Below are 20,655 nucleotides of genomic sequence, written 5' to 3' on the forward strand. Positions count from 1 at the left end.
ACAGGAGATAATTGTTGTCTAAGCCTCATATCTGGCATTCCTAGATGGCTTTAAACCATAAATTCCAGTCCCAAGAGGGTCAACTAGCCCTCCAACTCTCTGAGATTGATAAATTGAGTGTCATACAGTTTACTGTGTCAGTCTTTAAGACAAAATTAAAAAACTGAGGTCCTGTATGCTTTGCACAAACAACAACAAAAACTCCTCATGGCATTTTTCAAGAGTAGCAGTTTGGCCTGGAGCCCTTGATTAAAACTTCCCTTACCCCTTAACTATTGTGCTGTACATCAATTAGATGCTGGCCTGTTCTCCAGAAGTGGCTGCATTTCACTATATAGTGTTTCACAAATTGTGTGTGTCTATATATCACATACAATTTGTAAAACATACTGCTTCAAGCCTTGGCCAATCACATTAATGTTCTCCAAAGCATGATGAGTAATTTTGGACAGCTTTTGCTCAGATTCGTGTTGTTTTTTGATATCTTGATCTTTCAGCATGGAAGATACTATAAATATTAAATTTTAGTACACTTAAGAGTTTTGGTTTTAAATATTTTTCAATAAGATTATCATAACCATCAGTTTCACATCACCAGTCTTGCATTAAGGAGTGAAAACACTACTGAAGATTAGTGCACATGATGTAATTACCTGCTCCAAAAAGTTACTTTATAGCAATGTTGTTGCATGTTTGAATTTAATAACAATTTGAGATTGTCAAATAACTGTCTCAAACTAATATATAATTAAAGATAATGAAGTAAAGATTAATACAGCATTATACACAATACAGAAAGACATACTTTATCACCTTCTGGGGATGGTGAAGAGAAGGTTTGGTACCCTCCTCTGTACCTAGTAGAATGCTGACAGTGTTCATTCCTGAACTATCTTTCTAACCCTCTTTGTCTCACACCCTGTAAAAAGAAAAACTCCTTTTTGGAGGGAAAACTGCTTTCCCGTGATTAATTTTACTATGTGTTCTGTTTTTTACATTTTCATTTTACCTAATTACTTAGGGAATTTCTTTTATGGTTTCTTTAGGTTACATGATTGATAAGCTAAAGGGAATTCTAAGCTAGTTATTATTACTGACAGCTGTGACAACCAGCAGTTATTAATGAATTAAAATAATTTTTCAACAGATCCTTATTTCATTCACTACAGAAAACATCTGCAATAACAAGTACCTCTTATCACATAACATAAATATATCATAGGCATCCCTTCTCAATCATCCAGTCTTGTTTACAACATACTTCTATAGACATTTTTATTAGTTTGAGGGTGTCTTTCCCCTAGACATTTGATTCCCACAGAATTGGAGGCACCAGCAGTACATGAGGTACAGCCAAATACTCAATCACATGAAATTCCTGAATACAGGTCACTAATAGGTTAAGAACCAACACTCTGGACCTTAGAATTCAAACACACTCTTTGCTAATATATTAACGACTCCAGGGGAATAGTTAATATGCTACTCCTGGGGGAATTCTGCACATCTGAGGACATACACAGAATTCCTCTGTCTCGCATAATTTTGTATTTTCCCCACATAAAAAACATTTTGCCTAAGAACTGCTGCAGTTATGCCTTTTTCTCACCAGAGGCCGCTGTGGAGCCAGAACAGCTGGCTGTGTTCATGCCCCTGTTCTGGCACCACAGCAGCCTCTGGTGGGCAAAAGGCAGAACTGCAACACTTCTTAGGCAAAATGTATTTTATGGGGGAAAATAAAAAATTCTATGCCCACTGCTGCAGAATTCCCCCAGGAGTAGAAGTTCATCACAGCACCCTGCCTGTAGAGCCAGGTTAGGGCAGAGTGCAGCACACAAGGCTGCTGGGGGTTCAGAATGGTTAGTGGGAGGGACAGACTGGAGCATGAGCTCAAGAACTAGTGGGATGACAGTGTTGAGCCTGGGGTGGGGGTCTGCAGAGACCCATGGGGTTGGAGGTGTGTGTGCAGGGACAGGGACAGATGTGCCTGACTGAAAGGGAGAGGCTTGGGGTCAGCCAGGGTCTGCATGGGGGAGGCTTCCCAAATCCCTAACAATTCCCCCCCACAAAAAAACCCCTCCCGCCCTCACCCAACAAGTTCACTCCTAGGCTCCTTCCCTCTCCCTCATCTCCTCCGTTACCCTTGACTCCCCCAACCCTTTGCATTGCTTCAGACAGGTGCAGGAAATACAGTTCTATATTTTAATTTAAATTAATTACACAAAGTTCTGTATTAATATGCCTAGTAAGGAATCTATTTGTAAAAAAAAAAAAAGTTACCAGAATCTTATTTTTTGGTCTGTATTGTTACAAACATATTTACTGACAGATATTTTGAAATAAATTACCAAAATAATTGAAACTGGCATGATTATATTGTGTTATTTTGACAAATAATATATGCAGAATTTTCAAATATTGTGTGCAGAATTTTTAATTTTTTGGTGCAGAATTCCCCCAAGAGTAATATGCAAATGAATTTAATATACAAGTAAAAGAGGACTAAAAAGGTTAATATTGACTAACAATGTTTATTTGCAGAAAACATCTCTCAGGATATTCCTCAAATACATGTTGGAAAAAAGAAGCTCCATTTAAGAATTAAAAGGAACAATTAGGTGAAATTTCTCTATCTACAGTAAATTCTTTAAACAAGTATCAAACATACTATTAGCAATATAGATACATTTGTGCATTAAAAATCTATACAACGTCCTTTTCTCTCCCAATCTCCATAACGAGTAGGTTCAGGGCCTTTGGGTCCACCTTTTTCCTTTGTAGCAGGATTGATGTCATCTGGAAATTCTAAAATAATATGGGAACTTAAGAGGATGGATAGCCATCTGCCTTGGATGGTTTAGACACAACAATTCCTGCATTTTGGCAGGGGATTAGACTAGATGACCCTTGGTCCCTTCCAACTCTATAGTTCTATGATTAAAAGACCAATAAAGTTGGCAGATATAGTACAAAGGTAAAAATTCACAGTGTAACATGTTTGCATCCATTTATAACAAAAGACATCTTGATTTAAAAAATAAATAAATTTAGGTTAATGCAATAGCAATTTCAGGGAGCTTAGGGCTAAAAATCTTGGCCACAATTATCAAATATAGGTATCTATGGTCATAGAATCATAGAATGTCAGAGTTAGAAGGGACCTCAGGAGGCCAGATGGTCCAACCTGCAGGACCAATCCCCAGACAGATTTTTGACACAGGTCCCTAAATGGCCCCCTCAAGGACTGAACTCACAACCCTGGGTTTAGCAGGCCAATGCTCAAACCACTGAACTGTCCTCCCCCATATTTGTATATGGAGATATACCTATCACATAGAACTGGAAGGGACCCTGAAAGGTCATTGTGTCCAACTCCCTGCCCTAGCAGGACCAAGTATTGATTTTTGCCCCCAGATTCCTAAGTGGCCCCCTCACAGACTGAGCTCACGATCCTGGGTTTAGCAGGCCAATGCTCAAATCACTGAGCTATCCCTTCCTGCAAACCTAATACCATAATTAGGTACCTTAATAAAAGTGACCTGACATTAAAAGATACTGAGCATCCACAACTACCACTGAATTCAAAATGAGAATTTACTTAATTGAATAGGAGCTGCATGTGCTTAGCACCTCTGAAAATCAGTCCCCTTTTCACTTTTGCTTAGGTCCCTAATTTTAAGCACCCAAATCTGAAAATTTTGGCCAAGATTCATTCTGTCTGTATTTTTCTTTTTCTTTCTTTTTTTTTTGGTGATAGTGGGAAGACATCTCAGTTTACATAAAAATAACTGAGTTTTCATAGAAGTAATAATTTCTAACAGACATTGTATGTGGATTGCAATTGCTTTTATGAAGAAGGCACCAGGTACTATGATGCTGGGCAGAAGCATAAATCCCTAAACCAGACAGATAAGCTAAAAAAATAGAAATACATCTTTAACTCACATATATTTAAATGTGCCTCATCGTGTTGCCTTGTTCGGCATCTACATAGATTTTTAAACGTCAATATTTGCATATGATTCTGGCCTGGGTAGCAGGAGCACAAATGCTTCATCTCTATTTAAGATGAAACTATAAAACTTATCAAAATATCTAAGCAGCAGCAGAATCTCAAGAGACTCCTCAGTGGAAGTGACACAACAGCAGTGGATAGTGAATGGTTAATTTAAATCCTCATTTGCTATCTGGTTAACAGTCAGCATAGAAGAACTGAGCTGTTGGCCTTCTAACTGATGATTGCTGCAGTGTCAGCAGCAGTAAGACCAGGCACAGGAAAAATTAAAACAAGGATTTTTCTGGCTTAGCCCTAAAACACAAAACCTCTAAACATGAACAAAACAAAATAATTATGTATTTGTTAAATTACATTTAACAAATGTAATTTGTGGTGGCATTTACTTCTTTTGGGGGTAAAAGGATATAAGACAGAATCAGAATTAAGCATGTCTTTTTGCTTACCCGATCTCTCCAAATCTGAATAATTCCTGATGCTAATCACAGTCCAATACTGCTCACAGCCTCTTATTTTTTAAATAATTTACATAGCACTATAAATGTTTATAGTATTTACAGACATATAAAAAAAGCCATGCACTAGACAGTTTAAAAGTAAATTAGATAGTCTGATTATAAAGCACAAATTCTAAGAGACAACAAAAGGCAACTGATCATGGTGCAAGGGATGAGTGTGGCTACAGATGAAACATGCTACATGAGTTTAAAGTAACTACCTACTTTAGGCCAAGCGGAATGGCTCCTAGAAATGCATGTGTACACTTATATAGTTCATACTTATTTTCTTGTGATTTATAGCAATAGTAACAATCTAAGGCCCCAATCCTGCAAGCATTTCCACGTGGAACCCCACTGAAATCAAGTGCAAGGGGCTTCACAGGACCAGTGCCTAAAGCAGCAGTTTATATATTAAAAGGAGTTGGTGCTCTGATGCTTTTGTTTTAATGCCACTGTATACAACTCAGTCATAGAATTTAAGGCCAGAAGGAATCACCAGATCATCTATTCCCACTTCCTAGTGCATTAGAAATAGTCTAAAATGGTATTTAATGCCAGCTATGAACATATATAACATGTTTCAGAGTTCTCTTATGTAACACCTGATCCCGAGAAGTGCTGAGCATCCACAGCTCAGGTAAGATTTGCAGGCACTCAGCTTCTCTCTGGATCAGGCCTTTAATTAGTACTTTTTTTCCTTTTTAGAAAAACCATGACTTACTTTCCAGTGGTTCTCTCTCTCTATTGGACTCCTCTGGTTCATCAAGACGACCTAGTGGTAATTTTGATTTTTTAGGAGATTTCTGTATAGGTTCAGACTTTCCTTCCACATTAGAACTAGTTCTCCTCAAAGAGCTGCACAGCAGACCTGGCCCTATCAAACAAATGCACATTAACATGTAAGTTTGTTAAAATGTAACAGTTTTATGCTGAATAACTGCATCAACCAGTGGCTAAAAATCCTCAAACTCACTGAACTCCACTACTAGAGAATGAAGCATTCATTCTGAGCAGGAGCACAAAAAGATTTGTTTAATATTCAATGTGCAGAAAGTCCTAAGACATCAGTGTACATTCTTAATTTTAGAAGCAGATACTGAAAGAAACAGTGTTTAGTATATATCTTGGCCCTCAAACTTGATAAGGTTATAAACCACTTGAAGCATCCTGTCTTATATTTCAGAGTCAAGATATTAAGTGTGTGGGCATTTTCTAATGCATACATTCCCCCCCCCCCAGGAGTGGGCTTCAACTTCCTCCCAGCAACCTCTTCATTTCTGGGGGGGTGGTCTACCCCCAGCAGCTAGCAGGAGTCTGCATCCCTAGTTTGAGCTAGACAGCATGTCTTAATGGCAGGTGCTGGGACACTGTGCAGCCCCTTGCTACAGCAGCAAAGCAATTCCAATCAAAGCCTTCAGTGAGGAAACAGACAATCTGAGGAGATCTGAATTCAATCTAAATTATATAATCAACATGTACATACAAAATTAAAAGAAAAATATTGATTTTCTCAGAAAGCTCCATCAACATTTAAAAAGTGAATTTGGGAAAACATCTGGCAAGAGCCCCACTTTACAATTAATCACAGGCAAGTCATGTGTGAAAACCTGTCAGTTCGTCAAATCACAGCACTATAAACAAACACATGTAGGGAAAGCAGAATGTTTGCAATGAGCTGTCATTTAAAAAAATCCAGTAGATGCCTAGGTATGTTTGGAGAGCGTTATCGTTATGGTTATGGAAGAATATGAACACTTTAAAAAAGGCAGAAGACGGGAGAGAGTTTAAAAACCAAAGGGAAATCCTTCCTCAAGGAAACGTCCATGATATAAGATGACCACGGCAAGGTAGAAAAAGCAGTATGTTTACAGAGCAAAAGAGAAAGCAAGGGGACAAATCCTTTTAACTCCCCTCTGCCCTAACTCCACAGACATCTCCCTGATGCTGGGCCGGCCTAGGTGACCTCCAAAACAATTAAATTCAGATCAAAATACCACGCTTGGTGCGCAATGTGTTGCTAAGCTGTAAAAAGGGCCGCAAAGTCGGGGGCTACTGCAGAGGGAGCTGCAGGCAGCTCTGGCCAGATCTTCTCTGCCAAAGGGGGGTTGGGCCTGGACCCGTCTCGCTGGTCAGTGCCCAGTGGGGACGGGGGCCGCAGCCTGACCGTGATGCAGCCGCTGGAGGCCAACCCCACCAGCGGCCACTGCACCAGCTGCGCCGGGCAGGGGCCGCCTGTGCTTGGCCTCCGGCAGGAGTCGCAGCCGGAGCCCCCGGCAGCAGGCCAGAGCCAGGGCCCAGGGCGCCTCGCCCTCAGCGCCCCCGCGGGGGCCCGGCCCTTGGACACTGCGCCCGGCGCGGCGCGCAGCCCAAGCCGGCCCGGCCACTGGCTGCTTACTAGTCGCTCGGCCCAACAGCAGCCGCAGAGCCATGCCGCGCCGAGCTGCGCGGGACGCCAGGCAGGCAGGGGCGAGGTGCGGCCTGAGCCTGCGCGGCAGCCGCCCCCCTCACCCCGCCTAGGAGGCGGCGCCGCGCCACGCTGCGGGCGGGGGCAGGGCTGGGGGAGCAGCGCAGGGCCGGACAGCCGCAGACCGGCCACTTTCCCGCCAGCCTGGATCTTCTCCCTGTTCCTCGCTCCGGCCCGCGCGTCGGGGAGGCCAAGGAAGAGCGCAACCCTGCCGCTGTTCCCCGCCTGATTCACGGCCCTCCCCAGAGGTGGGGGTGCGGGGCTCACGGCAGGATGCGCAGCAGCAGGGGAACGCTGCAAAGGAGCTCTAGCAAAGCGGTGTTTACAGCACATTTCTCATAAACCAATCTGTGAGCCCCTTCACTGCTCGCATTAATAACAAAGCGTGTTGAAGTTTCCGATGCAGAAGGGACACAGGACCAGGCCAGAACTATCCCCTTCAACTTCATAAATCCCTCAGCTATTCCACTTAGTGAGAGGGGGTTCAGAAATACTTGTAAACGGCCCCGCTCTCCCTCCATTAGGGCCCTCTCTGAAAACAGTGGAAAAACCTATTCTATGCAGTAAGTGCAAGACATGCTTCTAGAATGAAGAGGAGTGAAGAGGAATACAGGTGGCACCACTCAAACAGAAAAAATTGTTACAGTCTGCCCCCTTCCCCTCCAGGGATTGCAGGGGAAATAAAAGTCTGGAGAATTTAGATAGAGGAACACACAAAAACACAGCCAAGAAGATAAAGCTTCTGTTGTCCCCTTGTTTACAAACAGAACGTACCAATCTTCACTAAATCTGCATGACTCTCTTCTATCAACACTCAAATTTAAGTGTCTTCTTTTGATTTAGCTTGTCAATCTCTGATCAGAGTAAGTGAAACCAATATAAAGCATGCTTAAATCAGTCTGAGAGTGTCTACACAATAAGACTCAAGTGGTTTAACTACATCCCTTTCTAAAAACAATGTACATTAATTAAGTTAAACTTTTGTGGGTACATACAGCCTAAGATATTGTGGGCAAGAGTAAAAAACAATCATGTAGGAAGTATTACAAAATACTGACAATTCTTGCTAATACATTCACTTTTTCAAGCCCATAAGGATAAAATAACACTATAGGATCAATTATAGAACATTTTTTTCACCTAAAAATTAGTTGAGGCATGAAAAGCCAGGTTTGGTGTATTTTGCAAACATAGAGTTTAGTTCTTGAGCCTGTAAGTGTGCATATAACACTGAAAACGTGAATTGAATGTAACTGATGAAGTGATACCTTTCTGAAGCTGCAGAGTCTTGAAACAATAGTTCTGAGATCTGTGAACAGCCCCAGTTACCTCAATCAGAGTCCTGTGAACTCTGCAATTCCACAACCAGTTGACATTTTCCCAAGAAGCTACAGAATCCAACCATTTTACTGTATTAATTTTTTGGGATAACTACTGGGTTTATTTTGGTGAACGGAAGGACGGGGGGGGGGGGGGAAGTATTGAGTAGATTAATGCTTTGATGAATGGAATTCAATGTGGTTTGTTGCAGAACTAAAACAGAACTCAAAACACAATACCACCTGTGAGTTTAAGAAAAAATAAATCTCCAGTCCCCAAGTAAAACTTTTAATTTTAATAGTTTACTGTTTATCTTAGCTTATAAATATTTACATTTAATAATTGGGCCACACAATTTGCAATGCATACACAGCACCTTTACTAGATTTTCCCATTACATTAGGGTATGCTCATTTATTAGGGTTACTCTTTGGGGGGCGGTGGGAGGGGGTTTCAGTAATTCTATCAATGTACTGCTTGTGTCATTTGTGTTCTCACACGGAACTCTACTTCTCCCTTTGCAAGTTCCCTCCCAATGGAGCTATCCTGCAGGGTTCCCAATGGTTGGGTTCTTCTAGTCCTAGAATCAGATGAACACACACATTAACAGAGTGCATCTGAGAGGACCAGGTTAATCAGCACTCCCAAACTGACCCCTCATATGCCCCTGGACTCAGTAGGCTGGGTCGAGCAGCACTTCCAAGCTGTCATTCTCTTATGCCATGGGCACAGAACCGGAATAGAGTATGCCTGAGCATGCTAGATCGAGCAGCACTTTCAAGCTCCGAGTCTTCCAAGCTGCCACTCTCATATGCCCCAGGTTCAGCATGTCCCTATCCCCACTTCACGTTACAATTGTTCTGGTAGTAACCCACAGGATTTTGGGGCGCTGCAGGGATCTTTAGCTTAGATACAAGAAGCGGTGCTGCAGAGAGAGAGAGAGAAAGAAAGAAACAAAAAAAGAAAGAAACTAGCTTAACCATGAAAGTTATTTATTGCCAGGTAATAACCATACAAGGGGAACCAAACAAACAAAACAGTTAGATTTAATATTCTAACTTAAATTTGATCACAAAAGTCAGGTTTAAAAAACTATAACTGATCACACAAGTCAGGGTCAGAAGGCTGTACCAAGAGAGAATGAGTTAGGTTCTCACCACTCTGTGGAGCTTGAATCAATCGGGGTTTCCAGGTGGTAATGGTGGTAGCTGAGGGTCCAGAGTGCTAGAGACAGGCAGAGCCCCCAGCAGGATCAGTCAGGAGAAGATGATCCAGGGAAGGAAAGATGGAGGTCAGAGAGACCATGCAGAACTTCAACTTCTTGAAATACTTGTTGAGGTTCCACAGATCGAGGATGGAGGATCTTGACTTTTGGGATTAAAAAATAGCAGCAGTAAAATCCTTTCCCCCTTAAATGTAGTGAAACTCCCTCCACAGCTCACATTTTCAGAAGGCCCTGGAGATCCTGAGTGAGCAGATACTCCTGAGAAGAGTCCCTGAAGAGGGACAGGACAGGGGGGAGGATAGAAATAAACTGGAGGGTATGTCCCCCTGCTACTGTGCTGAGGACCCATCGGTCCGATATTATAGCGGCCCAGACAGGGAGGAAGGGAAACAGGCATTTGTAAAATAATAGAGGAGCAGGATCCAGGACACGGGCTGGAAGATCGCCTTTGAGCGCACTCTCAAAATGCCTGCTTACCACCTGATTGGTTACGGGTGGAATTCAAGTGAGCAGAGCATACCGGCTGATGGCCTTACTGGAACTTATAGCTCATGCCCTTTTTGCAGGAGGGCTCTGAGCAAGGATGGCTCTTGAACCTCTAGGTTTGCTATAGCTTAAACTGCTTCCTTGTTGGCCCCGGTGTGTACAGGCCTAGGCAGTGCAAGCTAGCCCTTGAGTCTTTCAGGCCATGCAATTTACTGTCTGTTTGCTTGGAAAACAGTGCCAGGCCATCGAATGGGAAGTCCTGGATGGATTGTTGAACCTCCATTGAAAGGCCCAACAACTGCAACCAGGACAGCCCACCTCATCGAAATGGCCAAAGCCATAAGTCTGGGCTGCAGAGTCGGCTGCATCTGAGGCCACTTGGAGGGCTGCCCTGGCCACCATCCTGCCCTCATCAAAGATAGCCAGAAATTCCTTCCTTGGTTCCTCTAGGAGCGAGTCTGAGAATTTAGCCATGGACTGCCAGATATTACAATCATAACAGCCAAGCAAGGTCTGATGGTTGGCCACTCTCAGCTGGATATAGAATAAATTTTTCTACCAAAAAGAGATCGAGCCTCTTTGCCTCCTTGTTTTTAGGCATCGATCCCGATTGGTCCTGTCTATTGTGCTCATTGGCTGCTGACACAATGAGTGAACTTGGGGGAGGGTGGGTATAAAGATACTCATACCCCTTAGCGGAGACATAGTATTTTCTTTCTGCCCGCTTGGAGATGGGGGCACAGACGAAAATGTCTGCCACAGGGCCTTAGTAATTTTCACCACTCCCTCATGCACCGGCAATGCCACCCTAGAGGGGGCTTCTGCACTAGGGCTCCACCAGCTCCTTGGATTCCAGCCCCAGGTATGAGGCAACCCTCTTCAGGAGCTCCTGGTGGGCCCTGGCATCGTCCTGAGGAACTGGGTGAGAGGGCCCCAGTATTACCTCATCAGGAGAAGATGATGAGTAGGCAGGTACAGGTGGGTCTACCAATTCCGCCACATCTGCTGTGGGAGCCTTAGCCGAGGCTGGCTGGTCCTGGGAAACCTGCTCTGACACCGCATCCAAGTCAGAGGTGGGCAAGAGACTGTCACCGATTGTCTGTTGGATGCCCCCCAGGCCGACCTATACCCCAGCGACGGGTGGGGCTATCCCCAAGCGTTCCAGAGGGCAGTTGCTGGGGGCAGGCCAGTGGCCCTGGGACCAGACTGCCACTGGTGGCCCATCAGGAAATGCCAATGCCCCCGATGGGTAGCCCTGGCCTGCGGGCAGTGTCTCCTCCTTGCTTTCGGGAGCCTGAGGAGGAGAAGACTTGTCTGGGGGACAAGGTCGGTGCCAAGGCTGCCTGTTTACCCCAATCCCATCGGCTCTGGCTGTGGACCTCTGTTGAGGACCTGTACGAGGGCGATGGCTCTTGGTGCTGCGATTCCGGTGACCGCTGGGAGCATTCAGCAAATTGGCGATGGTATCCCGGCAATCTATGCTTCACGCTTAGAAGCAGTGCCACTCTGTAGAGCGGGAGCGAGAAGACCGACATATCAGAGACCGTCGATCAATGCGCCCATGGTGAACTGTACCGGCAATCCGGTAACCTGTGATGGGGCTCCAGGAACCGGCGTCTTGACCCTCCGGAGCGGTGCCATGAGCTGAGAGAGCAGCTTGGGCACTCCTGGCATCAGGGCTCTGGGGACTGGTGCCACGCCTCTGTGCCAGCCCACTGGCGATTGACTCCTAGAGTCTGATGAATGTTGCCTTGAGTCCGGGGACTGACACCGGAAACTCTAGCAGGCAAGTTGACCCATGTCTGGGGGCTGGTGGCGCTGTTCAGGCGAACCCTGGTGGGGCACCCCTGCAGCAAGGAGCAGTGCTGCACTGATGGGGACCATTGAAAGAGTCCCAAGGCAAGTTTACCCCTTGAATATGGCACCTCCGTGGCCAGCATGGGCAGCACCAGCAGGGACAGAATGTCTTTAGCGGCCTGAAAGGCCTCCAGCATGGATGGCACCGCCAGGTGCCGAGTGCCTCTGCTGCTTCCTGGGGCGGTGGGCAGGTCTTGGAGTCGGCTTGACTACTCAGTGGGAGTTGGCACCTGGCCACCATCTGGAGGGGAAGAGCTGGCCTGTGCTGGTCTTTGCTCTCCTCTGTCTCTCTCTTTCCTTTTACAGGATGTAGAAGAACATCCCATCCTAGCCTTTGCTTTTTAGCTGGTACTGGGGATGGGGATTGGTGCCAGTGTGAGGCTGGTGCTGGCGGCGCACTCCACACCAGGGCCATGGTGCTAGGAGCAAAGTCTGATCTGGTTGGCTCGAAGGCCAATGAAGGAGTGCTTGGAGACAAATGTCCTGCTCCTTTTTGGTCCACGGTCTGAAGCTCTTGCAGATGCAACAGTTGTTGCTAATGTGGGTTTCCCCTAAACACTTCAGACAGCTTCTATGGGAATCACTGACTGGCATGGGTTTCTTGCAACAGTCACAAGGTTTGAAGCCCGGAGACCAGGGCATGCCTGTCCATAGGCTAAAGTCCCGTTCAGGACTAACAAACTATCACTAACTCTATACTAAGGGTACTATAAAACTAGCAAAATTTTTAGCAACTATATACAAAAAGTTCACAACTAGGCTTGCCAGGGCAAGGAGATGTTCCAGCACCGTCACTGGTGGTAAGAAGGAACTGAGGGCAGCGGGAGCTGGTGGCGCCCCTTACATACACATGTCATTCCGGAGGGTGCCAGAGCTGGTACCCTATAAATACTTCTGACAGAAAAACTTCTGGCGCCAGTGCATGTGGTGAGCACATACACCTACAACGGAATGGACATGAGCAAGCACTCGAAGAAGAACCAGGGGATTGGCTTTTTCTCAGATCTTTCAGGACATCCCAAACAAGTGTCTTGTTTCAGCAACTAGGGGTGTGCTCTCCAAATATTTCAGATAAGACTTGTTACAACTGGATTAACTTTGAAAGAGGATTCAAGCACAAAATGAATAATTCACCCAAATATTTAGATGCACTACTCTCATTCTATATGCAGATCTCCCAGTCATATTAATGGGAGTTTTTTGCAGTGACAAAGGGAGAATATGGCTGTCAACAGACTGTTGGATTCATGGAAAAAGGTGTTATGGATCTTTTTTTTTTTCTCTCATTCTAAAGGCACCTCCAGTAGTAGCATAGTGCCATCTTAGACCATGTAGGGACACTGGTTCAGTATTGTCTCAAAAGAATAGGGCCTACGGAATTACCAGTACCATCCTACTACCTGCAACATCCGTTTTCCTTGTCATACGAATATAAACTAGGTCCAACTCTGCTTAAAAATCTGCCATTGTACAGGAAGTAGATGTGTGGCTGCACTGTCTTCTGCTGGATTAACTCCACTGGAATGCGATACACTTTTAGTTTGCCATGCTATGGCCAGGTCTAAAGAAGCATCTTCTAACAGGTTTTAAAACTGTTTCTCCTCATGTGTTAAAAATGGTTTAATTTGATCAACATGAACCAGGCAAAACTATTTGCTAGAGTAGGTCCCTAAACGAAATATTGCAGTCTACTGATGGCCAAAATATTTGGTTTCTTGTTGACAAAAATAACTCTGAAAATAATTCAAACATTTACTAGAACGTAAAATAAAATGTTAGAGTAATATGAGTGTAAAATACTATTTATAACCACTAATAAAATAGCCATTTTCACAGATGAATGTATTAATTATTGTATTCTGTCAGTATCATAAGGACTTGCCTCATGCAACTCAATAATACAACATTCTTTGAAGTGATCAAATGGCTGCATTGCTGACTAGTCTAAGGTGGTCTTTTGAAGTTTGTAAACTATAGATTAAAAATAATTTTACAAAGATTACAAGAACAAACCCTATCAAAATGCAAGGTTACTTAATTATAAACTCTTATTGATATAGCTGAGTGAAATAATACAAAATATATATAGCCTCCCAACATTTTGGAAACTAGCAAAAGATTTCAGTTTCTTTAATTTTCTAGTAGAGTCATTTGTTCATTTTATTAACACCAGATGCAATAACACAATGCTAAAAATAAACATGCATTAGTTATACAACCAATTTATATTTTTCAAAAAATTCTGTTCATTACAACTAGTGAATGCACATATTACCTCCTTTCCACATTTAGTGCATTACTGTTTTAAACAGATAAAGGGGTAGGGAGGAGGAATTGAACTCAATGCTATTCAGCACCAGTAAAAAGTCAACAGACCTTTAACATTCCTGTATATCAAAAACATTTTATCTGCATCACTAAACATGTAAAGTTTATAATTTTGTTCCATTTCAAGATACCTTGATTTATATTTACAATACTTTGTAATCAACAAAACATTTTAAGAATATTTAAAAATTATGTAAATTCATAAAAGTATTGCAGCAATTTATTACATTTACTTATTTTACGTACATACAAGGAAGTCCATGTAAAAGGTTCATTTGAAGAACTGAACTGACAGAGTAAGAGCAATTTTATTTAATTTGTAAAACCCCAATTATTAGAAGGCAGCTGTCGTTTAGTTAAACATTCAAAAATCCCTAATTGCCGCTTACTTCTGAACACTAAAGTTCCAGTAATGTAAGTGAATATGTAAACCAACATGTTTTTGAGATCATCAGTAGAAAATGTATTTCCACAGGCATAACATGTTTAATAATGATGATGATTTTATAGAAAATTATTAGGATGTAGTGATATCTGAACAGACGACTCAGTTTGCTCATTAAAAGAATGGTCTTTACCAAGATTTCAGATATAGCTGTTTTCAATGTATGATATTTTAGCAGCTAATTGTTTTTTCCAGTTAGACTTTCTACAATGCTAAAATATAACAATCAGATGCATAATACTTTATTAGAATTTTTAAATTCCAATTTATTTTGGCATTCATGCCTCTATTAAAATGTAGCCATATAGCATTGACTTTTGTAGTCTAAGAACCAATAATAAACCAACCAAATGTACATACTGTAATTTAATCTCCACTCAATTAGGTACCCCAAAATTAAGAAAAAGTAATAGAAAAGTAAAAAGAATCAAATAAAAAAATATTGCACAGCCACATTACCTAGAAAGTAAAGTTGATGTTAAAAAAGCTCTAAACATGGATGATATAAATTATCTTCCATACAAAAGTATAAATATCTCTTACAATACAGCTGCAGCTATACTTCAATACCACACATTATTTGATTCATCTGTTAATGAGGTAATAGTCAAGTCTCTTACAATGCTTTTCTTCTACTGGAAATATTTTAGGGCAGCAACCAGAAAGAACTTTTCTAAAAATATTTCTGAATCAAGAACAGCAATGTGTGCAGCTCTCCCTATGAGAGAATCGGCTGTATTGGGTAATGCATTGATGACATTGTAACGGACCAAATTACATTCCTTGTTTTGAAGAACTGGCAGAAGCAGGTTCTGGATCATTTCTGCATAAATTGGTCCTGTAAAAAAAACAAACAAACCAAAAAAATTGTATTACATGCATCACCCAGAATGAGCTACAGTTATGTGTCCCTGAATATGAAAATATGAACACATTCTAGAAAACAGAGACCTATTTTATATTGTCTCCCTACTAAGAGAACATTTGAAATCTAATTTCCATAGACTTTAAAAAAAAAATCTTATAACCCATACATGTTACTGTTCGCATTTCATAGTGAAATAGTATTTTTTTCAGTATTAATTTATGATAACTCCAGAATATTTTGTCTATTTAGTTTTCAGATGGATAATGCTATAGTATAAATGTGCCATAATATCTCATCATGAACTATAACCATACATTTTTCTGACTTAGGAAGGATCATTAACTTTCTTTTCACTGCTAGTATGGAATTGGGCCTCTGCTAAACAAAATCTGCCACATTTTTTTTTTTTAAATTACTGATACCATTCTGCTCCCAAAGTCAGCAGCAAGGCTTCTGACTGATTTCAATGGGGATATGGTCAAGGCTCTACAATATCACTGTTTAAGTTTAAAAAAAAAAATCTTACATAGAAAATTCAATTATTTGAAAAATAACGGTTTATTTATTTTGACATTTGTTATACAGCTATCCATGGTCTAAAACACACAGAGACTTCACAGGCTACTCATTTATTACCAGATTGTTTATCTTTCAAAGCTGTTTTGCACATCTCTATGCGAGCAGAGTGATAAGGAACATAACGATCCTGCAGGGATCCGACTAGCACTATGTTTTTGAAGTAATGAAGACCTGTAGGAAGGGAAAGAAATGGTAAATATAAACAATATGCATCATTTGAAAATTTCTGCAAGATAAACATAATAAAAAATTCCAAACAGAAACCTGAGTCTGATTTATTATTAGATATTGTAAAAAAGGAAAGGAGATTAATTTCATTCATTAGAGCTAAAAAAATAATATCCAATCAAGTTACATTTCAACCCTTCCAAGAACCCTGAACTTTTTCAAACAGCCAGAAATTATAGTCCAAAACCCAAATACCTTTCAAAAATAGTGAAATAAGAGACTTCTTGAAAGAACGCAACCAAAGTGAAAGTTGTCTTTTGAAAGACTAGGCTTTTCCCACCCACGCAATAGGGGATGCCTGAGGCCCACAGACCGAAAAGAACACACGGTGGGCTTTTGCTTTCTTTGCTTTCTGGAGAGAGACATCCATACTCGACTCCAAAAAGCTTCTCAATTTTTTTATGCACTTTCTGATGGAATTCAGAGATTTACCGCCAAGTGGCTCTAGGAACATATATCCTGGAGGCAGAAGCTCCCTCCACTGATCACTCAAATCAAATCAAAGGGATTAATACCAAGACAAGTCCACACCCTCATGAACAGTCTTTCAAATTGTTGTGACAATCACCAGTTTAAATGGTTTAGATGCAGGACAACTGAGTGTTTTTTTCTGAAGCTGCCCTGCAAGCCCTAGTGGGCAGTTGGGTTTGCTTCAACCCTGAGTCCAGTGCTCAGCTTAAGAACTCCCCTCTAGATCAGTGGTAAGCAACCTAGGGCCAGGGCCGGCTTTAGGCCGATTCCCCCGAATTGGGCCCTGCACCAGCGCCTAAGAGGGCCCCACGCCCTAAAGAAGAGCACCTAACTTAGGTACCTTTTTAATTTTTACTCACCTGGCAGCGCTCCAGGTCTTCGGCGGCATTTTGGCAGCGGGTCCTTCAGTGCCACCCAAGACCCAGAGCGAGTGAAGGACCTGTCATCGAAACTATTCAAATCAGGCCCCGCACTTCCTAAAGCCGGCCCTGCCTAGGGCCTGTCAGGGTAATCCGCTGGTGGCCGCGAGACAGTTTGTTTACATTGACCGTCTGCAGGCACGGCTACCTGCAGCTCCCAGTGGTCGCGGTTCGCTGTTTCTGGCCAATGGGAGGTGTGGGAAACGGTGGCCAGGACATCCTGTGGCCCGTGCCACTTCCTGCTGCTCCCAGTGGCTGGGAATGGCGAACTGCAGCCACTGGGAGCTGCGGGTGGCCGTGCCTATGGACAGTCAATATAAACAAATTGTCTCGTGTCCCGCCAGTGGATTACCCTGATGGGCCGCGTGCAGCCCGTGGGTCGCAGGTTGTCCACCACTGCCCTAGATGTTTGCTTTGAAGATTTTCCTTTCAAACACTCTGTGATAGATTTTGAGAGAATTTAGTAGACTCTCTCAAGATGCCCTGAGGAGGGATTTGATGTATTTCACAAAGTCAGGTACTGTGGGTGACATCTCCAGATAGATATGACACCTTACACACGATATCTGCAGCAAGCGTGTCAGCAGTCATCTTTCTCTGCATGGACCAGGGTGGATAAAAATCAATGGTTTAAATTTTTTTTAAATAATCTGATTTTTTATTTAAATTGGATTTTTAAAAATTTAATTTAAATACAACTTTATATTTCAAAATAGTATCAGAGGGGTAGCCGTGTTAGTCTGGATCTGTAAAAGCAGCAAAGAGTCCTGTGGCACCTTATAGACTAACAGACGTATTGGAGCATGAGCTTTCATGGGTGAATACCCACTTCGTCGGATGCATGTAGTGGAAATTTCCAGAGGCAGGTATAAATATGCAGGCAAGAATCAGGCTACTGATAATGAGGTTAGTTCAATCAGGGAGGATGAGGCCCTGTTCTAGCAGTTGGGCCTCATCCTCCCTGACTGAACTAACCTTCCTGCTTCCCGCTCTTCCCCCATGGCCTGAGCCCAGTCTGTTCCTCTTCCTAGAAGCGGGCGGGGACTCAGGGGGGCTGGTGCTGGTGCTTGGGGCAGCCAGTGCTGGGGCCATCCGGGGCTTGGGGGTGCTCGGGCCACCCGCCCAGCACTCCAGGGGCTAAGGGTGCTTGGGGGGAGGGGGACGGTGGCTCGGGCTGATTGGCAGGCTGGGACTCGAGGAAGGGCTCCTCCAACTGTGGTGGAGAGCTTGAGGCTCTGGGGTGGGAGGGGCGGGGAATCAGACAGAAGGGGCGGGGCTGGGGGCTAGCCTCCCCAAATGGGTGGTTCACACGCCACCCATGAGAACACAAGATCTTGGCTGCAGCAGTACAAGATAGCTTCCTAGCAGGAAAGAGAGTGTTTAAATCCTGGGGATCCCAGCATGCCCCAGACAGGGAGCTTCCTTAATAACCTTGGTCAAGAAGAAAGTTAATGGAAGGTTTCAAGGGCAGATGGTGATTTTGTGAGCAACCACCAGTTTGGGGGTCATGGTACATGTCACTATCACTGCCCTTAGATACCAATAAACCTGTAAGAACTCTGTCTGCATGCATTAGGGAAGTGAGATCTAGGAGTGAGAATCCTGCACAGATCATATCTTTATAGAAACACTAAGATTTCTATAAGCAGAGAAGAAATGGTTCCTGAGAACTGTCCTGGAACGAAAAAAAAAATAGTAATCCTACAAACTAGAAAAAACAAAAGGGTTCCTACGCCCTGATGTGCATGGCTAAGTATGAGAGAATACCTCTGATGTTTAAGAGTACACTGATTACAATTTAATCTGGTCATTTTTTCTAGAACTACATTATGGTTACTATACTTGTCATATGGGTTGGTTTTCCCTGCCCGTCCCCAATTACCTCTAGAATATGCTTATACAGGTGTATTTGGTTGGGAGTTTGGCACAATGGCCTTCTAGCCACTTTTCTTCTCCTTTCTTCTATTTTTTGCCACTTTTTTCTCTATTCTTTAGGTTCAAACACATCTACCATGCATCTGAGGGCTGAGGTATTCCTTAATGTTGAAAACCATATATGTACAGTTTTATGTAGAGACCAGGCACTGATGCTATTATGTACAGTATGTGCAAGCCATCCCTTACTATTTCACAGGGATAGTTTGTTTGGTTCCTTCAGTTCTGTTATATAATCTGAAAGCTTCAATGAAGTCTGAATTATAAAAACATGTAAGCTTCCAGAAACAGAAATATCATCAGCAGGATCATACCTGTGCTCTGGGTAAAGCAGCACATTATTATTAATTATATTTGAACAAAGAATTTCATTCTGTTGTTATTAGGTCTTCAGAGGATGTCCTGGACTGAACCTGATCCCTCCCTTTCCCAGTAAGTACTGTATTTGCTGGAACCTACGTATGGCTCTACCTTCAGTTTTGGTACGGATGAGTATCTTTATTCATATCATGTTTCCTTTAAGAGGAGAGGGGGCTTATTATTTCCTTTAAGAGGAGAGGGGGTGGTTATTAACCCATCTTGTAGAATTCTACTTTTTGAAAAAAGGCTCATAGGGACGGGCAAGTAAACTCATATGCACCATAGCTTTGCCTTGTCTGCTAGAAGCTTGTGCAACTGGTATGTTGGATGGGTAAATCAGGTATCTGGAGATGAATGGGTATTACTGAGAGTTGATAGCTGGTATAGCTTCATTTCCTCTACAATTAAGATTAAGGTCTGCACACTTTTCATAGGAAAGTGGATGGGACATTTTGAATGGTTTTGTCATACTGTAACAAAAGACGCACAGGTTCTTCTGAGGATTATTCAGAGAGGTTTTCCGTAAAACAACAGTAATCCAAGAGATTTTTGTTTTATGGCAGTCAAAGCCTCTACCAGATATGGTAACACTAACAATCATCAGAGAAGGAGTTCAAAGTAGGCCAAAACTCTGCAGCCGCTTGCAGTAGCGGGTAGATTCTCAACTGAAATGGAGCTATGATAATTTACACCAGATGAGGATCTGCTCCTAGGTCTTCAACTGAATCATCAACATTGTTTGAGGTGATGATGTCTGAACATAAGAATGGCCATACTGGGTCAGACCCATGGTCCATTTAGCCCAGTATCCTGTCTTCTGACAGTAATCAATGCCAGGTGCCCCAAAGGGAATGAATAGAACAGGTAATTATCCAATGATCCAGACAACTGAACTACTCAGCCCTTAATAAGTCAGGTGGGAGAGTCTAATAAGCCTTTTAAAATGCAGTTGACTTTTAATTTTTACACTGTATGGTATTTGGAAATCTGAGGTAGGTAGGTAGGTAGGTATTTGGCCATGCAAGAGACTTGGCCAGAAAGGACAAGTCAAATCAATATCAGGGGAAAGTGACACTTCCCAGGTAAACCAGAGCTTGCCTACAAAGGCAGGAGACTTCTGGGATAGAGACAGTTCTCTGACTGATGAGCTCTTAG

The 20,655-nt window shown here is 42.7% G+C and overlaps 2 protein-coding genes across 4 annotated transcripts in view; both read right to left on the reverse strand.

The window, feature by feature from the left end:
* Nucleotides 1–2,511: 2,511 nt before the first annotated feature.
* Nucleotides 2,512–7,213, reverse strand: SDHAF4 (succinate dehydrogenase complex assembly factor 4). Its single transcript, XM_039529297.1, has 3 exons — nt 6,911–7,213; nt 5,237–5,389; nt 2,512–2,805 (listed from the first exon to the last, which is right to left on the reverse strand). The coding sequence occupies exons 1-3, from the start codon at nt 6,942–6,944 to the stop codon at nt 2,696–2,698; spliced, it is 297 nt and encodes a 98-aa protein (XP_039385231.1). The 5' UTR covers nt 6,945–7,213; the 3' UTR covers nt 2,512–2,695.
* Nucleotides 5,251–20,655, reverse strand: part of FAM135A (family with sequence similarity 135 member A) — a 158,497-nt gene continuing 143,092 nt past the window's right edge. For all 3 annotated transcript variants that reach the window (XM_039529293.1, XM_039529296.1, XM_039529294.1), the window contains exons 21-23: nt 16,145–16,258; nt 15,261–15,478; nt 5,251–5,389 (exon numbers count right to left, since the gene is read on the reverse strand). In XM_039529293.1, the coding sequence (XP_039385227.1) occupies nt 15,273–15,478; nt 16,145–16,258 (320 nt within the window). In that variant the 3' untranslated portion in view covers nt 5,251–5,389; nt 15,261–15,272. The remainder of the gene's footprint in view (nt 5,390–15,260; nt 15,479–16,144; nt 16,259–20,655) is intronic.

The sequence above is a fragment of the Mauremys reevesii genome, linkage group 3, assembly GCF_016161935.1.
Source record: "Mauremys reevesii isolate NIE-2019 linkage group 3, ASM1616193v1, whole genome shotgun sequence".
Classification (NCBI taxonomy): Eukaryota; Metazoa; Chordata; order Testudines; family Geoemydidae; genus Mauremys; species Mauremys reevesii.